The sequence below is a fragment of the Oryctolagus cuniculus genome, chromosome 5 (assembly GCF_051225735.1).
Source record: "Oryctolagus cuniculus isolate XC-2025 breed Fujian yellow rabbit chromosome 5, ASM5122573v1, whole genome shotgun sequence".
NCBI classification, from domain to species: domain Eukaryota; kingdom Metazoa; phylum Chordata; class Mammalia; order Lagomorpha; family Leporidae; genus Oryctolagus; species Oryctolagus cuniculus.
Window position 1 is genome coordinate 116,342,688 of NC_142871.1, and position 27,450 is coordinate 116,370,137.

The 27,450-nt window shown below is 45.0% G+C and overlaps 1 protein-coding gene across 3 annotated transcripts in view; it reads left to right on the top strand.

Annotated features, from left to right (window-relative positions):
* ELOVL5 (ELOVL fatty acid elongase 5) overlaps nucleotides 1-27,450 on the top strand; it is an 83,539-nt gene that overhangs the window by 50,587 nt on the left and 5,502 nt on the right. For 2 of the 3 annotated variants that reach the window (XM_002714509.6, XM_070073990.2), the window contains exons 2-6: nucleotides 2,283-2,348; nucleotides 6,153-6,340; nucleotides 22,197-22,274; nucleotides 23,167-23,338; nucleotides 25,938-26,062. In XM_002714509.6, coding sequence (XP_002714555.1) covers nucleotides 2,291-2,348; nucleotides 6,153-6,340; nucleotides 22,197-22,274; nucleotides 23,167-23,338; nucleotides 25,938-26,062 — 621 coding nt within the window. In that variant the 5' untranslated portion in view covers nucleotides 2,283-2,290. Of the gene's footprint in view, nucleotides 1-2,282; nucleotides 2,349-6,152; nucleotides 6,341-19,945; nucleotides 21,092-22,196; nucleotides 22,275-23,166; nucleotides 23,339-25,937; nucleotides 26,063-27,450 lie in introns of those variants that run through there. The other variant, XM_089333147.1, reaches the window with a different exon arrangement.

Consider the following 27,450-nt stretch of genomic DNA (forward strand, 5'->3'; position numbering starts at 1 on the left):
CTCCAACATCGCCCAACATGAAATCCCACAGTGACTTGGGGTCGCCTGCTGCTGGGTTCGCTGCTCTTGGACTGGAATTTTACCTTATGTTTGATCAAGCTGCTTTAACCTAGATTCCCAAATTGGACTCTGTCCTAAGCTGGTGTCCTTGTAATAATAGGTTGTTTATAACAGTTCCTGAACATCTTTTTATTTTTTTCCCCGGGTCCACTAATATTCTACCATCCTGTCCTCCACCCCCACCCCACCCATTGATATTCTGCATTTTGAAATGTTTCTTCACTCCTATTTGCAGCTTTTCCTTACATAGAAATCAAAAACTGATTGCAGCCATCTGAAAGGCCTCTTAAAGGGTGAAATTAAAAAGGTCTCTTTGGGGGAAAAAAAAGACTGGAATGATCGATTCCCTTACTGTTTTTGCTTATTTTTGAGTTAAATCCCAGAATCCTGTTATTTAAATTTCATTTTTACAGCATGGTATTAAGTGTGTAAATGCAGCTTGTGTTATTTATCTGCTCATTTTCAACCTGGATTTTAATGTGCATATTTTTATATATTTATTTAAAAGTCAGAATTAGAGAGAGACAGAGAGAGAGAGAGAGATCTTCCACCTGCTGGTTCACTCCCTAGGTGGCTGCAATGTCCAGGACACAGCTAGGCCAAGGTCATTTGCCAGGTGCTTCATCTGGATCTCCCATGTGGGTGGCAGGGGCCCAGGAACTTGGGCCATCTTGCTCTGCTTTCCCAAGCCATTAGCAGGGAACTGGATCAGAAGTGGAGCAGCCGGGACAGAAACTGGCGGCCATATGGGATGCCAGTGCTGTAGGTTGTGGCTTAACACGCCACACGCCACAATGCCAGCCTCTTCAACCTGGATTTTGCTTTGGGTTTATTGCATCTGTCTTCATCTCTATTATGAATGTCTCACCTGTTACAGGTTGCCAGGTATGCTTCTTTGATTGACCCTCCCTATTTAGCAACCCTTTGTATATAGTAAGTATTTGATGTTTGCATATTTAATAAGTAAATTCATTTGGCCTTTCCTGTTGAAATAATGTCTCTTGCTGACAGATCCCTCTCTTGAGATGTTATAAACTCCTCCTCACCTTTTGTTTTCTCCCCCTAGAGGTGTGCTAGGACTTGACAGAGGACCCCTTGAGTTGTGATAATGATTGGGGTCTCACTGAAGGCATTTAGTGGACAGGGACTGGGGAACAGCCAGGGAAGGTTGACAGCATTCATGGCATTGGTCCTGCGCCTGCAGACAGTACTAAAAAGTCATTGAGAGTTTGCTATATGCCAGGTACTGCTCTAACGGCCTTAATTGTCTAATATAATTTATCTTCCTAAACATAGAGGCGCAGTTACTTTGCTGTTTTCCCCATTTTATAGATAGGAGGTTAAATAACTTCTTCAAGGTCACATTGCTAGTAAGTGGGAAAAAATGGGTTTCAAAGCCTAGTTGTCTTACAGAGTCCACCATGGAGCTACTTGATCATGTGCCAGCTTCAGTTGTGCAAGAAAACCAAAGTTTGATAACAGTATTTATTCATTCATACTAAGCACAAAGCACTATGATTCTGTATGCTAAGTTGGCTTGATCATCTGTTAATGGGTTTCAGCTGACAGTTGTAAGAAGCATTTAGTATAACCTCTTTTGTGCCCAAAAGAGGAAACATATTTGGAAACACACCCAAAAACTATTACCATTGTGTTCCTTCTGACTGCGGAGTTGATGGATTATGGATGGATGGAAGTGATAAGATTTCTGCCTCTTTTTTTTTTGGTATTTTTAATATTTGAAAATTTGTGTACATCAAGTATTTCAACACAGTAATAAAAGTAACATGCAGAGGAAATTGTCTTTTCACTGTGGCATTCCATTCCGTGTTCTGGCTCTTCCTGTCTTGTTGTCTTACAAGTCTCAGTTCTTGCCCAGCTGGGGCTGTCTTCTGTCTGCCACTTTTCAGTCCAATTCCACTCTTCTCTCCACTGAGATTTCAGCTTCACCCAGAGAATTTTTATGGAACCAAGAATAGAAGTTCAGAAAACTGGCACTTCATTCATAAAGTGAATCCATGGGACTGTGCCTTTCCTTTTGATTTTCAAGTTAGAACTAGCACAGAAGTTACTTTTGAGAGTTAACTTTGTTTATTTTAACATGAAGAACTTTTACCTTGTTTGTAGCATATTCTTTGAAAAGAATTTATTCTTTGATGAAAAAATACTTTTGAAAAGCCATTTGAGTAAGCACTAATCAATGTCTTTTTTTTTTCTAATAGGTTTTAAAATGGAACATTTTGATGCATCACTTAGTACCTATTTCAAGGCATTGCTAGGTCCCCGAGGTAAGGTGGTTTTGGTTTTGATTACCTTCTGCAGCCCTCCTGCCCCGTCCTCATTATAGCCATTTATAAATATTACATGAGGAGGTTCTAGAAAAGGTTAGCATTTTCTGTGGTAAGAGAAAAACTTTGTCCCAGATAGCAAGGGCCATGACACAGTCCTGACAGTTGCTGAAGTTGTGAGTGTCCCTGGGCTCCTGGGACAGAGACCCAGCTGCTGTGGTGGCCCTCTGCTGACTTCCGCTGGAGATCCAGTTATGACATGACGCAGATCTCGCCATTATCATCGGAATGCTTTTCTCTATTCTTGTGACTCTCTGAGCAAAATTGGCTTCCAAAATGCACTGCTGCTCTAGGAGTTTAAGCCTCTCCCTTACTACAATTGTTAAGACTTTTAAAATGGCCTTTCACTTTGGGTCATGTCACTGGGGAAATGTATGCATCTGAACTCAATTGTCCTGTCTCTGTATCTTTTGTTATCTTTTAGTAAGTAAATCAGCTCCATATTGCTTCTTTAATGTCATCCATAATTTCTTTTCTGTAAAGAAATAGGTTCACAGAAAAGCTACAAATGACTTTTAAAACAGTTGAAAAGATGTTTCACCCGTTTTAAAAAAAATATATTTAAAAGTAAACTTCATCTGTTAGTGTAGCTGAGATGAAATAGTATTTGATGCTGTCTATGGTAATAGAGTCTAAATTGGTCCAGGCTCTCTAGAGCCTTCTGTGGAGCGTTCTGTTGGCATTAAAATGTGCATGCCCTTTGGCCCAGCTGTTGTGCTGCAAAGACTATTCTACCAAGAACCTTGATGCATTATGTAAAGCAGCATACCAAGATGGTCAGTGCAGCATTGTTACGGGGCTGGAAATCATCTAACGCCCGTTGATACGGCACAGGTTAAGTGATGAGGGCACAGCTAGTTGAAAAGAATGAGTTAGATCCATCTAGGTGAGCTTGTGTTGAGAAAGGATATCTAACTTCAGATGTAAGGGACAGGATTCAACTGTAAATGGTAAAACAGTAAACTTGTTTTATCAAAATCAACAGCCCAAGGCCAAGAGCTGAGAACAAAAGGTATTGAGAGTACCCAGCAGGGGTAAGCGTTTGGCCCAGTGGTTGAGATGGACAGTTCCCATCTTCACCTGGGTTTGATTCTCAGCTTCACCTCCTGATTTCAGCTTCCTGCCAGTACAGACACTGCGAGGCAGCAGGTTGTGGTTCAAAAGTCGCTACCACTCAAGTGGGAGACCTGGATTGAGTTCCTGGCTCCTAGCTTTGGCCTGACCTGCTCCAGGCCGTTGTGGGCATTTGGGGAAGTAAATCATTCGCTCTCTGCATTTGTCTCTGTCTGTCTCTTTCTCTCTCTATCTCTTAGCTTCTCAAATTAAAAGAATCCACAAGGGGGCCCAGCCACTTGCCTAAAGGGCTCATGTGAGTCCCCAGTTCCACAGACCTGACAATAACACCTTCTACCCTACTAACACTCCTAATGGGGAGAGTATAGGGTGGGGGGCGCATCTCCCTCTGAAGCCAAAGAAAGCAAGCCATGAGAGGGGGAAGGAAGTCAGTTGCCCATGAGGACACACTGAGATTGGGAGGAAAAGTGCTAGAACAATAGCAAGATGATCCAGCTAGGGGGTCAAAAAAGGACAGAACGCTTCCTATTAGCTGTTGCTACTCCTTCAAAGATGCAGGAGGGAGGTCCTGTAGGTGCCTTTGCACTCCAGGGTAGGAGGCCTTGGCCAGGAGGAAATGTAGGAGCTGCAGGCTTGGGGAAGTCTTCACAGCAGAACGCAAAGGGGCATGTGCTGCAGAGGCGGCTCTGGGTCAGGCCAGAGGATGAAGTTGAATCTCTCCAGAGACACACACCATCTGGGAATCTGGCTGAGCTGATTACCATCCAGGGAGAGGGCCGGCTGTCTGCTGGCAGCTAGTGGAGCCTGGGCTTCCTTTCCCTTTTCATCCCTGCCACTCTGGGAAAGGAACTGAAGGCAGGGCAGGGCAGGGCAGGGCAGGGATGGAGAGAATCTGTTACACCTGTGGTCTCTTGAATCAAGGGACGTCTTCTTTCACAAGGGACTGTTTAAAACTGTTTCTTGTTACGTAGTTTTAAACAGTCCTTTCTGATAGAACATTTTTTTTAAAGATTTATTTTATTTTATTTGAAAATCAGAGTTGCACAGAGAGAAAAGGAGAGGCAGAAAGAGAGAGAGAAAGAGAGGTCTTTCATCCGCTGGTTCACTCCCCAATTGGCTGCAATGGCCAGAGCTTCACCAATCTGATGCCAGGAGCCAGGAACTTCTTCCGATCTCCCACACAGGTGCAGGGACCCAAGCACTTGGTCCATCTTCTGCTTTCTCAGGCCATAGCAGAGAGCTGGATCAGAAGTGGAGCAGCTGGGACTCAAACCAGCGCCCATATGGGATGCCAGCATTGCAAGCGGTGGCTTTATCCACTACACCACGGTGCTGGCCCTTCACCTTTGTGATTTTTTTAATCCTTGTCCCCTCCATTAGAGGCCATTAGAACCTCTAATGTTGACCATTAGAACACAGCAGATGCTACCTTTCTCTCTCTCTTTCTTTTTTTCTTTCTCTTTCTCTCTCTCTCTCTCTCTCTCTCTCTCTCTCTTTCTTTCTCAGAGTGGATAGTGAGAGAGACAGAGAGAAAGGTCTTCCTTTTTCCATTGGTTCACCCCTCAATGGCCACTGCAGCCAGCGTGCTGCGGCCAGCGCACCGCGCTGATCCGAAGTCAGGAGCCAGGTGCTTCTCTTGGTCTCCCATGCGGGTGCAGGGCCCAAGGACTTAGGCCATCCTCCACTGCACTCCTGGGCCACAGCAGAGAACTGGACTGGAAGAGGAGCAACCAGGACAGAATCTGGAGCCCTGACCGGGAATAGAACCCAGGATGCCGGCGCCACAGGTGGAAGATTAGCCTATTGAGCCGCGGCACCAGCCGATGCTACCTTTCTAGTGAGGGTCACTGTCATTGACCTGGTTCAGCAACACATTTTCTTGGCATCTGCACATGCTAGGCAGACATATTGATGGGCCACTGAGGCCATGGACATCCGAGTTGACAGCTGGCATTCTTTGGGTTTCAATACTGTGTGCAGAACTCAATACATCTGGTTAATAATAAAGCCAGTGAATGGGAAATTTTGCTTTCTGGTTTTCTTTTAAATTCTTTGGAAATGATATTTTCATTATAATTATTTTGCTTAGCAAAAATCATGAAGAGGGGCAGGTGCTGTGGCATAGAGGGTAGAGCCGCTGCCTGCAATGCCAGCATCCCATATAGGCACTGGTTCCAGTCCCAGCTACTCCACTTCCAATCCAGCTCTCTGCTATGGCCTGGAAAAGCAGTGGAGGATGCTCCAAGTCCTTTGGCCTCTGCACCCGCATGGGAGACCCGGAAGAAGCTCCTGGCTTCAGACCGGTGCAGTTCCGGCCATTGCAGCCCACTAGGGAGTTAACCGGCTGTTGGAAGACCTCTCTCTCTCTTTCTTTGTCTCTCCTTCTCTCTCTGTGTGGCTCTGACTTTCAAATAAATAAATAAATCTTTTAAAAAAGACATTAAAGAATATACATTTCTATTCAGATCACATGACAAGGGGCTTCACCTTGTTTGATGTTTATTAAAAATGCGTGCTGCCTCTTGTTGCTTTGTTGGGACATTAATGTTAGGTGACTTTTTATACAATATTGGTTAGAGAAATGTTTAAAATGCTTGACACATTGTGGTTGTGGTTATTGTTGTATCTACGTTGTTAATCACTATGACTTTTTCTTGTACTATTTTTCAGATACTAGAGTAAAAGGATGGTTCCTTCTGGACAATTACATACCCACGTTGGTCTGCTCTATCATATATTTACTAATTGTATGGCTGGGACCCAAATACATGAAGAACAGACAGCCATTCTCTTGCCGGGGCATTTTAGTGGTGTATAACCTTGGACTCACATTGCTGTCTCTGTATATGTTCTGTGAGGTAGGTCAGTGGCTGCACTTGGATGTACTCATAGCACTTTCCTGCTTTGTATTTCTAAATAAGGAAAGGCAGCTGCTTGGGCTGAGGGGACAGTTGTGTGAGCAAATATGTGAATGCATTTTGAGAGCTTTTCCAGACTGATGTTTGAAATGCCACGGTGGTCTGTACACGTCTTCTAGAATATCTGAAACACAGCCTCTGCTGTGGATTCTTCAGTTATTATGTTATAGATGATGTTCACAGAGCCGGCGCCGTGGCTCAATAGGCTAATCCTCCGCCTTGCGGCGCCGGCACACCGGGTTCTAGTCCCGGTTGGGGCGCTGGATTCTGTCCCGGTTGCCCCTCTTCCAGGCCAGCTCTCTGCTATGGCCAGGGAGTGCAGTGGAGGATGGCCCAGGTGCTTGGGCCCTGCACCCCATGGGAGACCAGGAAAAGCACCTGGCTCCTGGCTCCTGCCAGGATCAGCGCGGTGCGCCGGCTGCAGCGGCGGCCATTGGAGGGTGAACCAACGGCAAAAGGAAGACCTTTCTCTCTCTGTCTCTCTCTCACTGTCCACTCTGCCTGTCAAAAAAAAAAAAAAAAAAAAAAAAAAAAATAGATGATGTTCACAATTAAAATAAATCTTCCCAGAATTCTCTGTCATGCATGCAGAATGCAGAATGGAAAATGAGTGGGGAAAACAGATGTGCCAGTATTTTGTCATTAAGCATTTAATTAATGCTTTCTTTTTGTTTGGAGTGGAAGGAGGAGGGTACTTGTGTTTGGTACATTTTGTGGCAAGTCAGTTTCTGTCCTGATCTGGAAACTTATTGTACCTCACAAGTTTATTTTTTAAAAACTAAGAAAAGTGAGTGGGCATTGAGAACCCTGTTAGGTTTAGAGTGGTCTGTGTGAGTTTAGGCCTTAACCATTTCTTCTACGTGAATGGAATGTGAAAGTGAGATTGGTGATCCTTGGGGCAAATGTCATAGCTTGAGAAATGAAAGACAAACTGGAATCAACACCTGGGTTCTCTCTGTTTTGCAGGGAGTTATAATATAGCCCTGAAAGTTAAGAGTGGGGAGGGCTGTGCTCTCCAGCGTTAAGTACAGTTTGTGCACATTTTTGGTGGAAGGACTGTATGCTTTTCCAGCTTACGACACAGACCTGATGCTAAATCTCTGGGGTGGGGAAGGGGGAGAGGATTAAGCATACATAAAACAGACATGTTCAAGCATTCCTAGGTTTTTAACCTTTTATTATGGCTTTCATTCTCCAAGCAGTAGGAAAGAAGAGGGTTGGGATCCCGGGGAGGCAATGTAAATCTTGAAATTAGTGTTTAGAGTTAGAAATGAGTTCTCCATCAGCCTCAGCCTACGTGTGGTCATACATGGGCTGTGGAAGTGCTGTATCTGATCATCAATCGATTCTTCGATGTGTCGTTCATAAGCAAGGTACGGATTTTGTGACTAGATCATAGATACTGCTAGTGTTGCTGTTATGCTTGACACTCCAGGAAATGCTTACAACTCCTTTTTTTTGCTTTTTTTCTGTCCTATTCTAGAATGAAGGCAGTTTAATTAGACTCCAGGATGGAGATTGCAGGACTGGAGGCAGGGGAAGTACGTAGGAGTGGCTCCTGGGTACAGCTCTCAGTGCTCAAGGGACAAAACCACAGCAAGTTGTCAGTTTTTTCAGAACGAACTGTTTACTCTACCATAATTGATAAATGATAGAGCCTTTACTTTAAGATAGCTTTTGTAGCGTTTATTGTTTCACATAGCAGTATTTTAGAGAAAAAAAATAAGATGATTAAATCTTTGTGAACTCAAGCATCTACTTTATGTGTTTGTCCAGCCCTAGAGGTCATGATGTGACTTCATAATTTAACCTGTCTTCATTGGGTGCTTCCCTGGGAAGAAAATTGCTGTAGAAACTGTTGCTGTGTGTGTCCAAGTAGAATTTGGGATTCTGAACACACTGTGATAGAAAGTATAGATTTTCCTCTGACACAATCGAAGAATTTGAACAAGTCTAAGCATGGATATAGAGATACAGAGGAGGACAATAACACATTTAAAACTCACAATTTAGAATTCATAGAGGGGCAAGAGATACTGGGCAGTAGTTCCTTAAATTAAATCAGATTTATAAAAATATATCTACATAAGATATGCTTGAATTGAAAATAAGCCCTAGATTTGAAGTTGATAATCTTTACACTTAACTTTTGTCTGTCCTTTTCCCATACTTACCTAATCCCATCCGCAATACCATTGTAATGTATCCTTTGTCAAGTTTTGGGTTTCATTTTACCTACAGGTTTTTCTCTTCCTACTTAGCGTTTCTCCCCTATGAAAACAGTAAGGAGCAGAAGGGCAGCCGTGGAGTTTCACAGCAGAAAGGACTGGAGAGATTTGGAAGCCCAGTTGGGCCCTCCTTTCAGAAAAATGTTCTAAGAGTTGGAGCAGTTTCTCTGAGGTCACACAGCCTTTCTTTACCATCTCACTTATCTACATATTTGCATCTGCAAAGCCTTTTTAAAGTAAATAAGCAGTCATTAGTATTTGTTTATTCAGTTCTGTGGCATGAATTCCCAGCTGCCTTGGCAAGTTCTGGGTTCATAAATGTAAAATTATCTGTAGCTTAAAGGAAACAAGAAGTCTTGAAAGAAGAGAGGTAAAGAGGAAATGAAAGAGGAGTCACGGAAACTTTAAGATTACTGGAAGGAAAATAATTCCCGTTTTAAAACTGTGAAGCTAAGTTTAAAATACAAAAAGAATATAGACCTATTCGGTCTTTACATTTGGTGGGGGGAAAAAAAACTAAACGGAGAGAAGAGATGTTGCTTCTGATATTTCATTAATTTATTTGAACAGTGGTATGTTTCATTTGAAAGTATAGAACTTGACAGCTGGCCTCTTTGCTTTTGCTTTTTACGTGAGATGTTGTCTAACATCGCAATCCAAAACAAAGCTTCAGAAGTAAAATTCCAAGTCCTGAAGGAGGAGCCACTTAGTTCACAGTAGTCCTGCAGCCTTGTAAAACTGCGCCATCGTAGCAAGCGTGACAGTCTGGCGTGCCTTCCTCCCACCCCTGAGATTTAAGGCATATTTCATCTGAATGGAAGCTCATCCATTTTTTTCATGTTACCCCTTAGTCCCAAGGTCCCAAAGTGAGAGCCCATGCTGGCCTGGTGCCAAACTTGCCTTCCCTCTTCCTGTGGTGTCTACATACTGGGTCAGACCCGGGTTTCTCCAGGCCGGCCCAGCGAGCTGTCAGAGCCACTTCTAAGGGCTATTAGAGAATTATACAGTGTCCCTCCCTGCAGGCGGCTGCTGTGTCCTGATGTGAAGCCACTTTGGTGCCTTTGCTCTCTCCCTCCCTCTGCTTCTGACCTCTCAGACCCTAGGCAGGACTAATTGGGTCGTTTGTTACAGTCCAAAAGGGAACATCCCTGCTGATCAGCCTGTGCCTCGCAGGCTGATGCGTGGACTCAGCAGCAGCTGGAGGCTGAGCAGGGTCAGTGTTGCACGGTGCATGTGCCTTTGAACCCTCCCAGGAACACTGCATTGAAAGGACTGCTGGCTCCTTTCTCTAGCAGAGCCACTCTGGGCTTGCTTAGCCCGATCATTCTGCCTAGCTCTCCCTGCACCCCACCTGCTCCAGGCTTCTTTCTTCTGGGCCTCTTCCTTGCAGACATGAGCTCTCCTCTGGCAGTCACCATCCCATCTAAGAGATCTCCGCGGAGGAGGCAGTGACCCTGTGAAGCTGTCTGTGCTAGGACCATGATTTTTTTTTTCTTTAGCTCTCCTTGACCTCCCCGTGGTACCCGAGGAACACATTCCGTTCACTGACAATGCCCCTGGAATGTGCTCCGTAGCACTACACTGTGTCCCTTACCCCACCCGACTCCAGGTCAAGATGCCTGTAATGACGCAGTCTCTTCCACATCATTGTCACCCTGGCTGATTGCTCCACCAGATGTATCCTGAGCATCAGTATAGAAAGCAAATGCCAGAGCCGTGATTGTCTGTTATTTAGCAGTCAGAGATAAGTCATAGTTACTAATGAGATGATTTTTTTTAATGTCTGTATTTTCTTACCTTGCAGTTAGAACTGTATGTTGTGAATAGTGTAAGAAAATTATCTTTCTAATATTCAAAACATGCAAAATGTAATTTTGGGGAAAAATTAGGTTGATAGATGAATCTGATTAGCATAAATTCATTTTTTGTGTATATGTTTTTTCTTTGTCCTTTTCTCTTCCTTTGCTGCTTTCTGTGGAATTTTTATGTTCATTATTTCTTTCTTCCTTTTATTGATTTGAAAGTTACAACTTGAGTCAATTTGAGTGGTTACCCATTTGCCTTTTTTTTTTTTTTAAGATTTATTTATTTATTATTTGAAAGGCAGAGTTACAGAGATGCAGAAGCAGAGAGAGAAAGAGAGAGAGAGAGGTCTTCCATCCGCTGGTTCCCTCCCCAAATGGCTGCAACGGCCAGAGTTGTGCTGATCCGAAGCCAGGAGCCAGGAGCTTCTTCCGAGTCTCCCACACGGGTACGAAGCCCAAGGAGTTGGGCCATCTTCTACTGCTTTCCCAGGCCATAGCAGAGAGCTGAATCAGAAGCGGCGCAGCCAGGACTCAAACTGGTGCCATATGGGATGCTGACATTGCAGGTGGCGGCTTTACCCGCTATACCACAGCGCTGGCCCCTACCCATTTACCTTTAACATGCATCCATGACTAAAAGTCCAAGGTCAGCGAGTATTTCTGTTCAACAATACAAGGAAGAAGATTGAGAAGATTAGAAATTTTCAGTTCCGTTCCCCCATCTTCTGTGTTACTATTATCAGGAGTTTAATTCCACCTTTTTTTTCAAGGTCCTAAACAATTGTCATTGCTGTAGTCAGTTGCATAACTGATTTTCTTCACTCACTGCTGTTCTGTGAAATCCATTCTTTACTTTGAGTTTCAGTTGTTTTCTTCCTCTGAAAAGCGGTTCTTTCTCTGAGAGGCAAACACTTAGTCCTTGTTTGGGCACCATTTTATTCGCCTTTCCACTTGAAAAATATTTTAGCAGGGCATACAATTCTAGATTGACAGGGTTGTTTTTTTTTTTTTCTTAGCACTTTGAAGATTTATCCCAGAGAAATCTGTAGCAGTCTTACTTTTGTTCATTTGTAGGTAATCTTTTTCTTTCCAAATACTTGACAATGATTGCATTCTTCTAATCCACTGATAGATGCTTTAGTTTTGTGTAGTGTGTGCTGTTTCACACAGATGTTGAAGATTTAGTATAAATAACAGCATATCTTTTATTCCGGAGGGTTTCTCACTTTTTTTAATTCCATAATATGGAAACACTGGACAATCTCAAACATTTGCAGAATTACTTTTAAAAATGTACTTGCTTCTCTATCTGGGAGGTCATGCCTATGAAATAATTAATTCTAAATTTAAATTTCTTTAACATAAAAACGGAGGTTTGTTGAGTATTCTATGTATGCATCCCGAACTAGTATTGCTCGAATCATCTCAGGTAAATGACTCTTCCCCAAATAAAAAGAAGATTTTGAAAGGATTTGAATGCAAACTGGTTTCTTCTTTTCTGAAGAATACTTCTAGGGAAGGCAGAAAAGCCTCACCTAAGTTGTCCTCGATGGTGTTGGCATTGTCTGGTATGTTTTATGTAGCATTTCTGTGTTGATGGTCGGAGACTGGTTTTGCTTTTGTTCAGTTTGCCTCATGACCAGGACCAGAAATCAGTTTGTTTTTTACTTTGAATCCTCTTTTGAAGGTTTCTGATGTTTCATTATTGGAAAAATGAAGGGAAGCAAGCACTTGATGGGTTGGCTGTTGTGCCTGTGCTTTCTAACCTCTTCATAACTGTGGGGCTGTGGGAGCCCGTGCCCCGGCACCTGCTGCGCCCCTCCCGGGCCCTGGCTTTGCAGGTCCTCTGACGGAGTCACAAGAGCAGTTGCTTTGGAAACACTGCATTCTACACTGCCTCCTTGTTTTTCTTTCCCTTCAAGCTTTCCCAAAATAGATATGTCATTGTGGGAAAATAGGATTCAGAAAACACTTAAGCTCTCTAGCAACCAATTATTGAATTTTATTTTCAAAATTACTTTGTTTACCAAAATCCTGTGAAAAAGATGCTTGTTCTTTTTCCCATTTAATCTTCCCTTTCCCATTTAGCAGAGGTACAGAGAAGTTGAAATAGCTGGTGTGAGATTCATAAATAAAAGAAAGGCCAATCTGTTGCATAAAACACTTCTTAGTTCCCTTACGAATGCAATTTCTGACCTACAAGGAGGCTGCTCTCAGAGAAGGAAGGGTTACTTGCCTGCCCCCTAGTGTACCTATGACTCAAATTGAGGAGAGAGAGAAGGATGCAACTGAGACACTCCTCCCCTCCTGCTCACCCACATCCAGGGCAAGGGAGAGGAGGGTTTGGGCTTGGTCCAAAGCCAAGCCTCACTGCTGTAAACTAGCTCTGTAAACCTTTGGTCACTTGACTTTGCAACTGGTACAACAGAGGGCACGGCACTCTACGCATCCCCAGCTGAACTGCAGTTCTCTGCAAGGCTAGGGCCACCAGTAGGCTGGAGACCTTTGTTTAAATTATGCAAAGGCTGGAGCTGGCACTGTGGCACAGTGGGGTAAAGCCTCAGCCTGAAGCACCCACATCCCACATGGGTGCCAGTTTGAGTCCTGGCTGCTCCACTAACGATCCAGCTCTCTGCTATGGCCTGGGAAAGCAGTAGAAGATGGCCCAACTCCTTGCGCCCCTGTACCTGCGTGGGAGACCCGGAAGAAGCTCCTGGCTCCTTGCTTTGGATAGGCTTAGCTCTGGCTGTTTTGGCCATTTGAGGAATGAACTAGTGGATGGAAGACCTCTCTCTATCTATCTATCTCTGCCTCTTTCTGTAATTCTGTACTTCAAATAAATAAATCTTGGGCCGGCGCCATGGCTCACTAGGCTAATCCTCCGCCCTGTGGCACCGGCACACCGGGTTCTAGTCCCGGTCGGAGCGCCGGATTCTGTCCCGGTTGCCCCTCTTCCAGGCCAGCTCTCTGCTGTGGCCAGGGAGTGCAGCAGAGGATGGCCCAAGTACTTGGGTTCTGCACCCCATGGGAGACCAGGAGAAGTACCTGGCTCCTGCCATCGGATCGGCGCGGTGCGCCAGCCGCAGCGCTCCGGCCGCGGCGGCCATTGGAGGGTGAACCAACGGCAAAAGGAAGACCTTTCTCTCTGTCTCTCTCTCTCACTGTCCACTCTGCCTGTCAAAAAATTAAAAATAAATAAATAAATCTTGGAAAAAAATAAAAAATAAATTATACAAAGGCTGCTGGGCAGACACCACTTCAGCCCTAGTGACCAGCCTGGAAGCATTGGAAGCAGAAATAGCAAACAAATGTTTGGCTAAAATCACAGCAAGACTCACAGCACCTATCTTACGCCAGGTTCTAGGTGAACTCACCAATATGCATTGCCTTATTAGCATCCCTTTCGGCAAAGGGAAAGTTCTGGGAGGCCTGAGCAGGGAGAGAAAAGGACTGGTAGCATGGAGGGCGGGGTCTGGAGTTCAGAGAAAGTGCAAAACATACCTGTTTCAGGTTGGACTGAGGACAAGCTGTTTCTTTGTGTTTTGTTCTCAAGACTTCTCAAGTGTACAGTACCTGTCCTTATGACTTGAGCTATAACCCAAGGGTGTTCCTGGTCATAAGGAGGGGAAGGAAACACTTTCGGAGGTCATGGATGTGAAATTACTTAATGGACATCGTTATGCTCTGGCCATGAAAGATTTGAAATTCAAAATCACATGCTTTGACTTGACTTGGTTCCAGAGTGGCACTGCCAAAATTGCCCAGCTAAATCCTACAGGAAGTAAGTGCTATAATTTTGGAGTAGTGATAGTTAATTTTAAACCAAACATCTGCTGAAGTTAAAGATACAGCTAAAGGTCCACACTTTTCCACAGAATTCTTAATGTGCAGAATATCCCCATTGTACTATCAGCAAGGATTGAAAAACAGCCTAGGAAGGTCAGAGGAGCTTGGAACTACTGCTTTAGGTTCATGTGGATCACGTCAGGATTTCTGAGTGCTAGTCTCAGTGACACCACCAAGAAACTGTGGCCTCAGGCCTCCCATGTCACTTCTCAGGCTCTGTTTTCTCATTGAAAACAGAAACATAAGAGTAGGCATTTGACTTAGCCATTAAGGTGCCTGTATCTCATTTTAGTAACCGGGTTAGATACCAGGCTCCAGCTCCTAACTCCAGCTAGCTTCCTAAAAATGTAGACCCTGGGAGGCAGCGATCATAGCTCGAGTACTAGGATTCCTGACACTCATGGGGGAAACTGGATTGAGTTTTTGACTCCTGGCTTGACCCAACCATTGCAGGCCTTGGGGATTGAACTGGATACAGGGCAGCTTGCTCACTTGCTCGCTCTTTCTCTCCCTTTGCTTCTCTTATGTCTGTTGGTAATAAAATAAAAACATGTACTTCTACCAAGTCTAAAACAAATTTAGCACATTTAGGGATTCTCATAAATACAGTCAAAGCTGTGAAAGATGTCAACCCTGTACCCTCTTGGTGGTGTTACTTAGGGAAGTGCCTTGGGAAGGTACTTCTTAAGCCTATCACTTGTGACACCTGGGTCCCACATTGGAAAGTCACTTCAAGTTGCAGCTACTCTGCTTCCTACCCAGTTTTTTGCTAATGTACCAGGGAAGCAGCGGATGATGGCTCACATACTTGCGTTCTTCCTGTCCACATGGGAAACCTAGATGGAGTTCCTGGCTCCTGGCCCAAGTCCCAAACCCTGCTGTTGTGGCGATTTGGAGAGTGAACTAGTGGATAGAAGATGTGTGTGTGTGTGTGTGTGTGTGTGTGTGTGTGGCTCTTTTCAAATTTATTTTTAAAATGTCTTGGGTCCTGTGATCCAGTTGAGTTCAAGTGTAGATAGGCTTTATTTTCATTACCTTTCATTCCATCTCTGCTTATGGGGAGTAATAAGCATACAGCTCACTAAGCTCTTATCACAAAAAGCAGTCAGCCCCTTCAGAAAGGCCTTATCCTGTTGCTCTGACATCTTGGGGTAGAAAGCTGATAAAGGCTACCAGGGCAATGTTTTTATGTGTTTCATAAATGAACTCGCTTCCTGAGATGCTTGGTAGCAGTCTGGAAAGTACCATGGAGAGGCTTATCATGCTAAAGGTTACATCTCATTTGTGGTTAAGTGGGTTGTTAGATGGGAAAAGGCAACTCTCGCCATTAAAATGATTCATTCCATGAATTGCGTCATCCAGACCCAGCTGTGAGGCTCGCCCATATTTTCTTCTTTCAATGAAAAGATGCATGAAACCACCATTGGTTATTGAATTTGTCTCCTAAGGAGGGAAGAAAGCTTCCAGCTATGTTTTAATTATAGCTCTTCACACACCCCTGGCCTAATTAAGATTTGCTTTACTCCAAGGAAGGAGAAAGCACATATGGTTTTGCAGTGGTACTACTTGTATCTTGATTTCTTGGAAAAAGCAACATAAATAGTGCTCCCTCGTTTGTTCTTTTGTAGTAGGGTGGTATGGGGAGCTGTGTGGGTAGTGGCAAGCTGTTTTTTGTGGCCTCTTTTTTTCCTTGTAGTACATTCAGTCATGCCTTCTTTTGAGCTAATTCACAGAAGCCCAGGGTAGTCACCTGCCCTTATGTTGAGTGCCTTGCCTTGTCCAGCCTCCTGTGCTCCGTCAGCCCATGGTATCTGCTTCCATACGGCTTGATGGATTTCTGGGGGGTTGACCAAAGCAGCTTTTTGGAGAGAAGTCAAGCCAAAGCTCTAAAGGGACACAGTCACTAACATGACTTAGAGTAGAGCCTGTTCTCTGGTGTGTTCCTGTTGGGGCTAGTTTGCGTTGAGAGTCTCTGGAGTCCACTACCCATGGATGTACTGTGTTTCTCTGATGGGGATGGAAGGAGCAGAGTGCTCTAAAACTGGCTCATTTTGTGGAGGCGTGATGAAGGTCTTAGGGGAAGGAACTTGAATTCAGGTCCTTGGTCCTCATGTGCTTGAATATTTTACTCCTTTAGAAGCCAGGATATTTGAGAATTTCTGTCCCCAGTATGAAGTTTGATGAAGAATGGTTTTCATCTTGTAAACACAATTCAGATGACTATCATCATATTCAAATTTTATGAAAATGCTTTCTGATATTTTAATTTCTCCATTTGCAAAGCAGAAATGAAATGAAGTGGGTGTTCTTCTGCTTGAAATGAAACATTAGGCCTAGATTTGGGGAAAGGAAACATAACACTATAAACTCTTCATCATTAGTTTAGCAAATATTTGTTCAGCACCTTTGGTTTCCAAGTCCTTATGCTGGATTCTGTCTGTGCAGCCATAGCCACCACTCTCCAAGAGCTGACAAATGGGCATAAAACAGACCTATTCACAAGGCTGAAAGGCAATTTATGGGCAAATAACTACAAGTCATGGCAGGGTGAACTTGGAGGAAGAGCAAGCTTCAGGGTGCAGTGCTCAGGGGAGAAAACGTGAAAGTAACAGAACTTTGAAAGATAGATAGAATTTTGAGATCTGGCCATGGGAGTACATGGGTACAGATAGTTGGAAAGAGGAAAATAACAAGAATTGCTAACATTTATTTTACTTAACCTATGCACTGTGTTAGATGAGGAAAGCAGTATGTATTTCATCTCACTGACTTCTCAGGACACCCTCAGAGGTGAGAAGGTTTTGTTTATCCCATTCCATTCGAGGAGTGAGGGAACTGAGCCTTAGAGGTTGGAATACCTTGCCCTAGGTCACCCAACTAAACGTGGAGAAGCTAGGATTTAATGAGCCATAGCCCAACATGTATTCTGTCCCTTCGTCCACTGTGTAGTGGTTATGGAAAGCCATGTGTGGAGAATGGGAAAGGTCTGGTCTGACTGTAAAGTAAGGGAGGAGTAAAAGATAAGCTTTGGGGAGGCATTGTGAAAGAACACGGGTACGCTGTGCCTAGGATTTGGCGTTTCATTCTCAAGGCAGTGATGAGTCTGAAGGGTTTTAAACATGGAATTCAGTGGCCTGTGAGGCTCAGCGGCTTCAGGACCAGTGGAGTGGCAGTGGCAGTGGCAGTGGCAGTGGAGGGAGTGCTGCAGTGAAGCTTTGCCTCCAGGGAAGAGGAACAGTGGGCTCGGATCAAATGCAGTGCCACCAAATGAGACACTTCTAGTGTGTGCCTGATTTATGCTTCTGTAGTAAAGAAGTTCATCACCCAGTGCCTGAGCTGCTTCCAAAGACTGTGTGTGTGTGTGTGTGTGTGTGTGTGTTTAACGTTAACTTTATTTTCATTTACTTGAAAAGCAGAGCAACACACAGAGAGAGAGAGACAAATACACACAGAGGTATTTTCCATCCGCTGGTTCATTGCCGAAATGCCTGCAGCAGCTAAGTCTGGGCCAAGCCCAAGCCAAGGGTCAGGAACTCCTTCCAGGTCTCCCATGTGGGTGGCAGGGACTCAAGCACTTGAGTCATCGCCTGCCTCCCAGGATGTGCATCAGTAGGAAGCTGCATTTGGAAGCAGAGGACTTGGGACACAAAGCAGGACTCTGATGTGGATACGGCATCTTGAGAGGCTGCTTAACCCACTGTGCCACAACACTCACCCCAACAGTGGGTATTTTATATAGGAATTTTTTTCTCATTTATAGAGGGAAGAGAAAGTGGAATTTTAAGTTAATTAGCTTATAGACTCAAGGTAATCCTACCTGGATTCCTTCTGGAAAGCAAAAGGAAGCACATGTCAGGAGAAGCCTTCAGTCAACATGATCGCTCGCTGTGCCTACTCCTGGAATTGAGGCCCCCATAGGGCTACAAAGGAGGATGTGTCTTTTTCTTCCCCAGGAGCTCCCTTGATTTTCCCAGTCCTTGCCACTGTAGGTATTCATGAATGCAGTCATCTGCACCTCCTCATACATGCACATATGTATGTATGAGACTTCAAAAAAAATTCATGAAAAATTGAATTAAAAGATAAAAGTACAAACTTTATTTCTCAACATAGGCTCCATCAATTTCAGGACACTTTTCTAAGTGGTGATACCAGGCAGTTAGTCCATCCCTAAAGAACTTAGGATCCCGGGAATTTAACCATGTCAATGTAGGCTTTTTTACGTTACCTGAACAAAAAATGGACGCTCTTTAAATACTTAAGGAAACAAAAAGAAATAGATGGAGCCAAATCCGACTATAAGGTGGCGGCCTCATGCTCTCCCATCAGAACTCTTGCCACGTTGCCCTTGTTGGATGAACGGAATGGACGGGAGCATTGCTGTGCTTGGGAGGACCCTGGTGAAGCTTCCCAGGGCGTATTCCCACTAAGACTTGGCTAACTTTCTCAGCACTCTCTCCGAATAAGCAGAAGGTGTCATCCTTTGGCTCTTCAGAAAATCAATAAGCAAAAAGTCTTTTTGAGCGTCCCCAAAAGCTATTGCCGTGACCTCTGCTCATGACTGATCTGCTTTTGCTTTGACTGAACACTTCCGCGGTGTGGTAGCCACTGCTTTGAATGTGCATTGTCTTCAGGATCATACTGGTAAAGCAGTGTGGGAAGAAACCCTTCACGAACTTGATCTCGCTTGTTTAAAATTTCTGCTGAAGCTCTGCCTTTGTCAACCGCTGTCAGCTTATTTGTCCAATATAACTTTTCAGTCAGAATCGTGTAAGCTGAATCAATTCAGATGTCTACGTGTAGGCTGTTAGTGCTGTTAATCACAAGTGTTCTTCAATTAGGGCGTGAACAAGCCAGATTTTTTTTTTCTCACAAATTGATGTGGATAGCCTACTCCTGCAGGCTTCATCTTCAATATTGTCTTGTCCCTGCATTATCACCGTAGAGTTCTCATAAAGCGTGAGTAATTTCACGGTTCTTCCACCCACAAATTTGATGTTTGTTCTTCTTTTTGAACAGAATTCATAGTATTCCAACAAGGACTCTTTTTAAACAGGTATCTTTTTCTTCTTAGTGCCTCGAAGTAGATCCTGTTCAGAAATGTTATAGCGAGTTAGTATGAGGCATTTTGGTGCAAAAAATATTTTTAATTTCATGTGATCTATTTATGTATATAAATATGTCTATATATATAAAATACTTATTTTCCATGAATATTTTAAAGACCCTTTATACATGCACAAGTACACCAACATCCTATTTTTAAATTGGCAAAAGGAAAAACAACCCAGGATATCTCAGGATATCATCAACCAAAATAGTAGCTGGAAAAATGATGATAATAATTCCTAGAATGTAAGACATAGTAAAATTTAAAATATATATTTAATAAAGATAATCATACGTTAGTAAATTTTTAACTTTCCCAAATAAGCCTATTATTTTAAATAAAATGTGTATCTTTTATATTGCACAGTTTTATCTTTTTGAAACTTCACTGCATTGTCCTTATTTTTTTCTCATTTGTGATAGGCCATGTAAAACTCAGCAAGAATCATTAGTTCCCTTCTCTATCCTCAAGCCGTGGAAGACAGTTCATCGATTTCCTCCAGGGGTGGAAGGAAGCGTAACAGAACACTGTGCCAAGACAGCACTGCCCCCTCTCCACCCCAGGTCTCTTGAGGACACCACTGCCTGCCTCCCGCTGCACTTTGGGCTCAGACTTTGTCGTTTGATTCTTAGAACTTCTGATAGGTGTGCATATGACCTAGTTAACTGGCCATGACTTTAGAGAATGGCGTAAGACTGAGAAGATAAAGTAACTCTTAATAAATTGTCGTGTGACTGCCAGCCTTTCAGAGATGATATAGAATAGTTGGTGACCTGTTTTGTAAAATGTTAACTTAGAAAATCAGAACAGACCATTGGCAATCCTGTAGTCCACCCTCACGTCTTCACAGTTAAAACAGCAAAGACAGCAGCTACGAGGTCTCTCACTCAGATCTTCCTAATCCACGGCTCTTTCCATCCTGCAGTGACGCGTCCCCTACTCTGTATCACAGTACACTAAATCCTTGTGCTATTCTTTGCCCATGAAAACCCTGTTAACTCTTAACAGCTCTTTTATGGTTAGAGGGTGACTAGACAGAAGGAAAACAATAAAAAGGAAGCTAATGGAAGAAAATTCAGATGCTAAGCCAGGTGTTTAGTGTGAGGGCAGTGGCTACACCCACTGCTGGCGTTTACTTTTGAGGTCAGGCTGGATGGAAATGCAGCAGGATGTCTTCAGAGCCTTGTCTGAACCTGCTGTTCCCTGGAGGGAATTCGTGTTGCTCAGCAAGCTAAACGCGTGTGTTCAAGGGCGCTGGGGAGCTAAGCCAGCGTCTCTGGAGGCCTGAGTTCTCAGTTACACCTTCCCAAAAAGCTATGGGAGGTGAATCATTTCTTAGGGAAAGTTCAGTTGCATGAAGCAAATTCTAGTTGTATGTTGTACTTGCATTAAGACCTTTAGGAAAGACTCTTCAAGAATCTGGTGTAGGGGCCTGGGGTGCGACCAGGCGTTGGTGACTTCTTAAAATTCCCCAGGTGATTTCGTTAGGGAGCCACGGCGTTACGCTGGTGATTTCCAAGCTTGGGCTTCATCAGTCACCTGGAAAAACACACTGCTGGGCTTCATACCCAGAAACCTCTGAATCAGAAGACCTGGGGTGGGGCCCAAGACACTGAAGTTTTACCCAGGTCCTGGTTGGTGTCCCTCGGTATTGCTGCTTGGAGACCACACTTTGAAACTGCGGAAGTAGATTCTCAAAGGGGTATGTGATCTAGTGAGGCCCTACCTGGGTAACCCAGCCAAGATTTAGATTCTGAAGGTTTGGGGTGGGCTGTAGAAGTTGCATATCTTCTAAGTTCTTGTGTAATGCCGATGCTGCCGGGGATAGGAACAGGCTCTGAGAACCAGTGGCCAGTTTCCTGTGCCAGGTCCAATTTATCCCCTGCTGGTGCCCTAGGCTTCAGGAGAAAGTGGAAGGGGCACAGTGAGGCACAGTTTTTGCAGAGAGAGGTAGCATCTCATAGATGTTTGTCCAGAACACTGGATGGACAATGTGGAGATGTACAGGGTGGTCCAGGAAGACTTTGCATCCAGAGAAGGGCTCCTTCTACAAGGTCCAGAAGTCTCTTCTGGGGCGTTTGTTCTCCTTGTGTGCTGATGAGACTGAGGCGCCCCCATGAGCCAGTGATGCCTGCAGGGCTGCAATACAGACCTTTCAGCCCAGTCCTGGCCCTTTGTGTGACACCAGAGCCTGCAGGTGAATTCTGAGGCAAAGGCATGATTTCCTGAGTGTGCAGAAGCCAAATTCACGGGTCTAGAGAATGCCCCAGCCACAGGAACTTAGGAAGATGAAGTGGGGCCCATGATCCCCTCAGCCCACAGCATGGCTTCTCAGAGTACAGCCCCCGGACCAGCAGCACAGGCATCACCAGGGAACCTGCTGCAACCCGATCCAGTCCCCCACCCCCATGGGCTGGGCTGTTACTTGCCCTGCAAGGGGGTCCGATACTGCCCTCTGGAGTTTGAGGAGCACTGACAGGGAAAGTGGCTCCAGGCTGCTGGGGGACCTGACACTGCATTGGTTCAAGGGGTGATGAACTCGGGACACTGCAGTGGCGGTGTGAGAAAGGAGAGCCTGTGAAGAGAGCAGGCTGGGAGTGCCTCCCAGGTCCCCACTCAGTGTGTGGACATGCCCACCCCTGTGGAAGTGAGGCTGCACTCATGCAGACTTCCCCTTTGGTCACATGTCCCTAAGTACATTCTCCCTTAAAGCAGAGCCCTGAGTGCATTGTCACAGACCCTGAAACAAATGGCATTGAATGCAGTTGGGCTGTCTGTGGTTGCTGACGCTTTTCCCTCTTTTTCAGTTAGTTACTGGAGTATGGGAAGGCAGATACAACTTCTTCTGTCAGGGCACACGCAGCGCGGGCGAATCGGACATGAAGGTACTGGCTGTCTCTTGTTGAAGAGTATTTGTGATTTGTATGTGGTTGCGTGGCTTTTAAAATAAAGAAATTGTACAAAAGACAACATGGATCAGAGCCTCACTGCCCAGGTAATTCCTGTTGACACTTTGTAAAAGAATAGGAAAAAAGCAATATGAAAATTTGAATAATGTGAAAGGTACAAAATGAAAACTAAAGCTTTCCCCTTTGGAAAAATAACTCCTGTTAATGGTTGAAGGGAAAAATATGCATTTATCGTTATTTGTGTTCAAGTTATATAAATGGACTCATGAGAATAATCTCTTAAAATATTTTAATCATTCTTATAAATACTCTCTGAGCAGTGATGTTAAACATGGAATCCAACTTCACTCAAAAAAAATTTTTAATGAAGTCTGTCAACTCGGCATGGGCAGTCATTTTCTTAGAGCACCTGTTTGGCATATTTAACTGGGCAGGGTCCTGACCCTGCAGGTCTGATTCTTTTCTTCTGTGCTTCCTGTCACCTGCTCTATGCAAAGTCCCTGGCATCAGATGCATCTTTCAGGTAGTTTTTCTGTAACAGTAGCTCTGCAGACTATTTCCAGAGGGAATACACCAACATCAAGGTTTTAAACCCTGAGCTTCCTGTTTTTTTAGTCTTTAAGGGTGTCAGGGGGCCTTTTAAAACTTCCCAGGTTGTCATTTCAGCTGCCCTCACCCACCTCATGGTATATTTTAAAAGGCACTTTGAGTGCCAGGAGCTCCCCACTGCTCAAGAACATTAGAAGGCAGTAGGGTGCTTGGGCTGCTCCCAGTTGGCATTGGATCTTGGGATGTTAGCGAAACAGCTCTGAGATGTCCCAGAGCAGCATGGAGGATGAGCCTTCAACCTTTGACCCTTTCCTCTTAGATTATCCGTGTCCTGTGGTGGTACTATTTCTCCAAACTGATAGAGTTCATGGACACCTTCTTCTTCATCCTGCGCAAGAACAACCATCAGATCACCGTGCTGCATGTCTACCACCACGCCTCCATGCTGAACATCTGGTGGTTTGTGATGAACTGGGTCCCCTGCGGCCACTGTGAGTACTGGAGACAAGGGGGCTTGGGGAACAGGGGTGAGCAGATGTGCTGAGTTCCAACCAGGGCTTTCAGGAAAGGTGCTTCTTTGTTGATTTCTAAGTCAGGAATTTGAACTCTGTGTCCAGATTGCTTTTAATGAGAGTTTGTGTGGCTCGCGCTCGGAAGACCTTTTGCTGGTTGCGTAAACATCCTTTGCCTGAAGGACGAGATAAGAGAGATAACCAGCCAGGGGAATACTGAGAAATAGACACAGCATTTTCGTCATAGAGGGCAGCTGTTCCAGGTTCTTTCTAAATCCTCCTGTCTTTATGGTGTCAAAGTGCTGCAGACCAGGAAGGAGGAATCACACCTTGGAGCGATTGCCAGGAAAAGAAACTGACTGTCAAATACTTTTGCCAAGTCATATACCAGGACATTTCCATTTAGTCTAATGAAGTCTAGTTGTCAGGGTGTCTATATGTGACAAGCACTAAAGTTTGTTGTAAATTCTGTAAGGTTCCATATGGTTTCTGGAACACTTCTGTTAAGAGTCTTGAAGCTTATTGTCTTAAGCCTTGGTTTTCAAAGGCTAAATTGTCAGGACTTTCCCCATACAGCTCCTCTGGGCTTGGGAGGAAGCTGAGACCCTGGAAGGGTTGGTAGAGCTTGGGCTCCAGGTCCCACCCCTAGTGGTTTTTCCCTTTCATTACACTTCATGACTGTGGCTGAGCTAACCCAACCAACATTCAGTAGAAACAGCGCCTCCTCACATTCAAGGAGTGCTTTAAGTTTGTAGAGAACTTGCAGGATGACAGATTGTAACTAGTCCCACCAGGCCCATAAGAATCTGAACCAGAGAATGGACCCCGCTCATCCAAGGGCACAGGGCCAAGGTGCTGCCATAGCTCGGAGTGGAAGCTTGTTCCCTGACACTGATCTGTGCACCTCCAACTGCAGAGGGAAAAGCAGGATAGCTTTGTTTGGTTGCTTACTGTCAGGGAGGAGGGCAGAGAATCTAAAAAAAGAATTTGTGGTTCTACTAGAAATTGAAAATCATGTGACAAGAGAGATCTTTTATCCCTGAGGGACTGGGCTCTATTAATAAAACTGTATGACCTCAGCACTGCAGTCCAGGAGAATAACAGGAGGTGACTTCAGAGGCCTCTCCCAGCCTCAGCAAATGTGTGCAAACAGCCAGCTTTGAGCACGCTGCCCGTTGGCTGCCTTCCCCAGCCTGCAGAGTAGCACAGCTGAGGCAGTTGAGTGTGGAAAGAGAAGCAGCTGCCTCTGGAAGTTGCTCAAACTCTGACAGCAAAGCCTGCAGGTGCCAGAGAGGGCAGGTGGTACCATGGCTGCTGTGTCAGATGCCCACCTGGCAGCTCCAGCTGACCTCTGAGCTAAAAGAGCATCCTGATTGATGGCTGCTGGCCAAAGTGGAAGTTGACTTCTCATTACACACCTATGCAGTGCTTGGGGCGGCAGTGTTTGTCAGCCCCCGTTCAAAAACATCCTATTCAAAGAGAATGTTGGGAGCTGCTGTTTGGCATAGTGATTAAGATACTGTGTGGGACACCTGTATCCCATATCAGAGTTGCCTGGATTTGAGTCGTGGCTCTGCTTCCAGTTCTGGCATCCTGCTAATGTGCACCCTGGGAGGCAGCAGGTAATGGCCTTAGTACTTGGGTCCCTGCCACCCACATGGGAGACCTGGATTGGGTTTCAGCCTCCTGACTTCAGCTTGGTTCAGCCCTGGCTGTTATGAGTATTTGGTGAGTGAACCAGCAGATGGAAAAATGTCTCTGTCTCTGTAATTAAAAATAAATAAATAAGTAATCTTAGAAAATTTGTTTATTTATTTGAAAGAGCAAGAGAGACAGAAAGACATCTTCCACCTGCTGGTTCATTCCCCACATGGCCACAATGGCCTGGGCTGGAACAGGCTGAAGCCAGAATACTGGGACTCCATCCAGGTCTTCCACATGGGTGGCAAGACCCAAGTACTTGAACCATCATCCACTGCCTTCCCAGGCACATTAACAGGAAGCAGAGGCCAGCGCCCCGGCTCACTAAGCTAATCCTCCACCTTGCGGCACCAGCACACCGGGTTCTAGTCCCGGTCGGGGCACCAGATTCTGTCCCGGTTGCCCTCTTCCAGGCCAGCTCTCTGCTGTGCCCTGGGAGTGCAGTGGAGGATGGCCCAAGTACTTGGGCCCTGCACCCCATGGGAGACCAGGAGAAGTACCTGGCTCCTGCCATAGGATCAGTGCGGTACGCTGGCTGCAGCGCGCCGGCCACGGCAGCCATTGGAGGGTGAACCAACGGCAAAAAGGAAGACCTTTCTCTCTGTCTCTCTTCTCACTGTCCACTCTGCCTGTCAAAAAATTAAAAAATAATAATAATAAAAAAATAAAAAAAAAAACCAGGAAGCAGAATTGGAAATAGAGCAGCCTGGACTCAAACCAGCACTCTGATATGGGATACCAGCATCACAAGTGGCTTAACCTGCTGTGCCACAATGTCAGCCACATAAATTTCTTAAAACAAGAATCTTGCCCTTTTTGTCTGTTATATATAAAATACTGTTGCATCTTCTTCCCCAAATTCCATGTGTTCCTGCAGCTTATTTTGGTGCCACACTTAACAGCTTCATCCACGTCCTCATGTACTCATACTATGGTCTGTCCTCCGTGCCATCCATGCGTCCGTACCTCTGGTGGAAGAAGTACATCACTCAGGGGCAGCTGGTGAGTGACTCCATCCTGGGTGGACACAGACCGCTTCCTGGCTTTAGTAGGAGTCCCTAAGACCCTTCCCCTCCCTTGCCTCATTTGATCCAAGTAAGTGCTTGAAAGAGGCAGATAAGTGACTTTCCTCATTTTTAATTGATGGAGAAACTGTACTCATGGTGTACAGCTAGTTGAGTTGTAGAATGAGGACTGTAACTAACTTCCCACCTGCAAGTTCACTTCATTCCTCTGTGAGTGTGTGTGTGTGTGTGTGTGTGTGTTCTAATTGTAGTCCCAAACCAGGATTTAGAAGGAGCTGTGGAGTAGCAGGAATCGGACACTTGCCGCTGATTAGGCAGCAAGGGTATTTGCTAAGGCAGGTGCAGGGTGGCCATGCAGCCCCTGTGCAGTGGGGCACCTGTCGGCGTGGCACTTGCTCTGCCTCTGCTGACAACCCTTATCCCCAAGCCCACCCTGCAAGGGCCAAGACAACTGTTAGCACTTGGTGCTCACCATTCTTTCTTAAGCCTTTCCCAGTTGTCGGTATATTATAGACCCCACTCCTCGCTCATGAATTCTTTCATGAACTAATTATTAATACCTCACTACTCAAAATCAAGACAGAGAAACTGAAAACAAAGCAAGACGTGGTTACAGCTGGACTTGTATAGCTCCAGATATCAACTCCCCAGCAATGAGAAAGTCACCTATGGCTAAATGACAAGTTTACAAGACCCTGTACAAGCTTCCTCATAGCCCAAAGGATTTAAACCCTGAGCCAGCTTCCCTCACTCCATTGGAGACCCGTTCCTCACGTGAAGACGTTCTCCTTTTTTTTTTTTTTTTTTTTTTTTTTTTTTTTTTTTTTGACAGGCAGATTTAGACAGTGAGAGAGAGAGAGACAGAGAGAAAGGTCTTCCTTTCTGTTGGTTCACCCCGCCAAGTGGCCACTACAGCCGGCGCATTGTGCCGATCCGAAGCCGGGAGCCGGGTGCTTCCTCCTGGTCTCCCATGTGGGTGCAGGGCCCAAGCACTTGGGCCATCCTCCACTGCCTTCCCGGGCCACAGCAGAGAGCTGGACTGGAAGAAGAACAACAGGGACAGAATCCGGCGCCCTGACCAGGACTAGAACCCGGGGTGCTGGCGCCACAGGCAGAGGATTAGCCTAGTGAGCCGCGGTGCTGGCCCAAGGGCTTTCTCTTTCTTCAATAAACTTTGCTTCTGTGCCTGCCCTTCCTTGTCCATGATCTTCATTCTCCATGGTCTGAGACAAGAATCAAAGAGTTCAGAACCACAGACTCCTGCAATGTTACCAACACATGATCAGAAATGCAACCATGAGTGTGTCCTCTGGTAAACGTTTATTAAAACTCATTGTGTCTTGCTCTCAAAAAAATTATTATTTA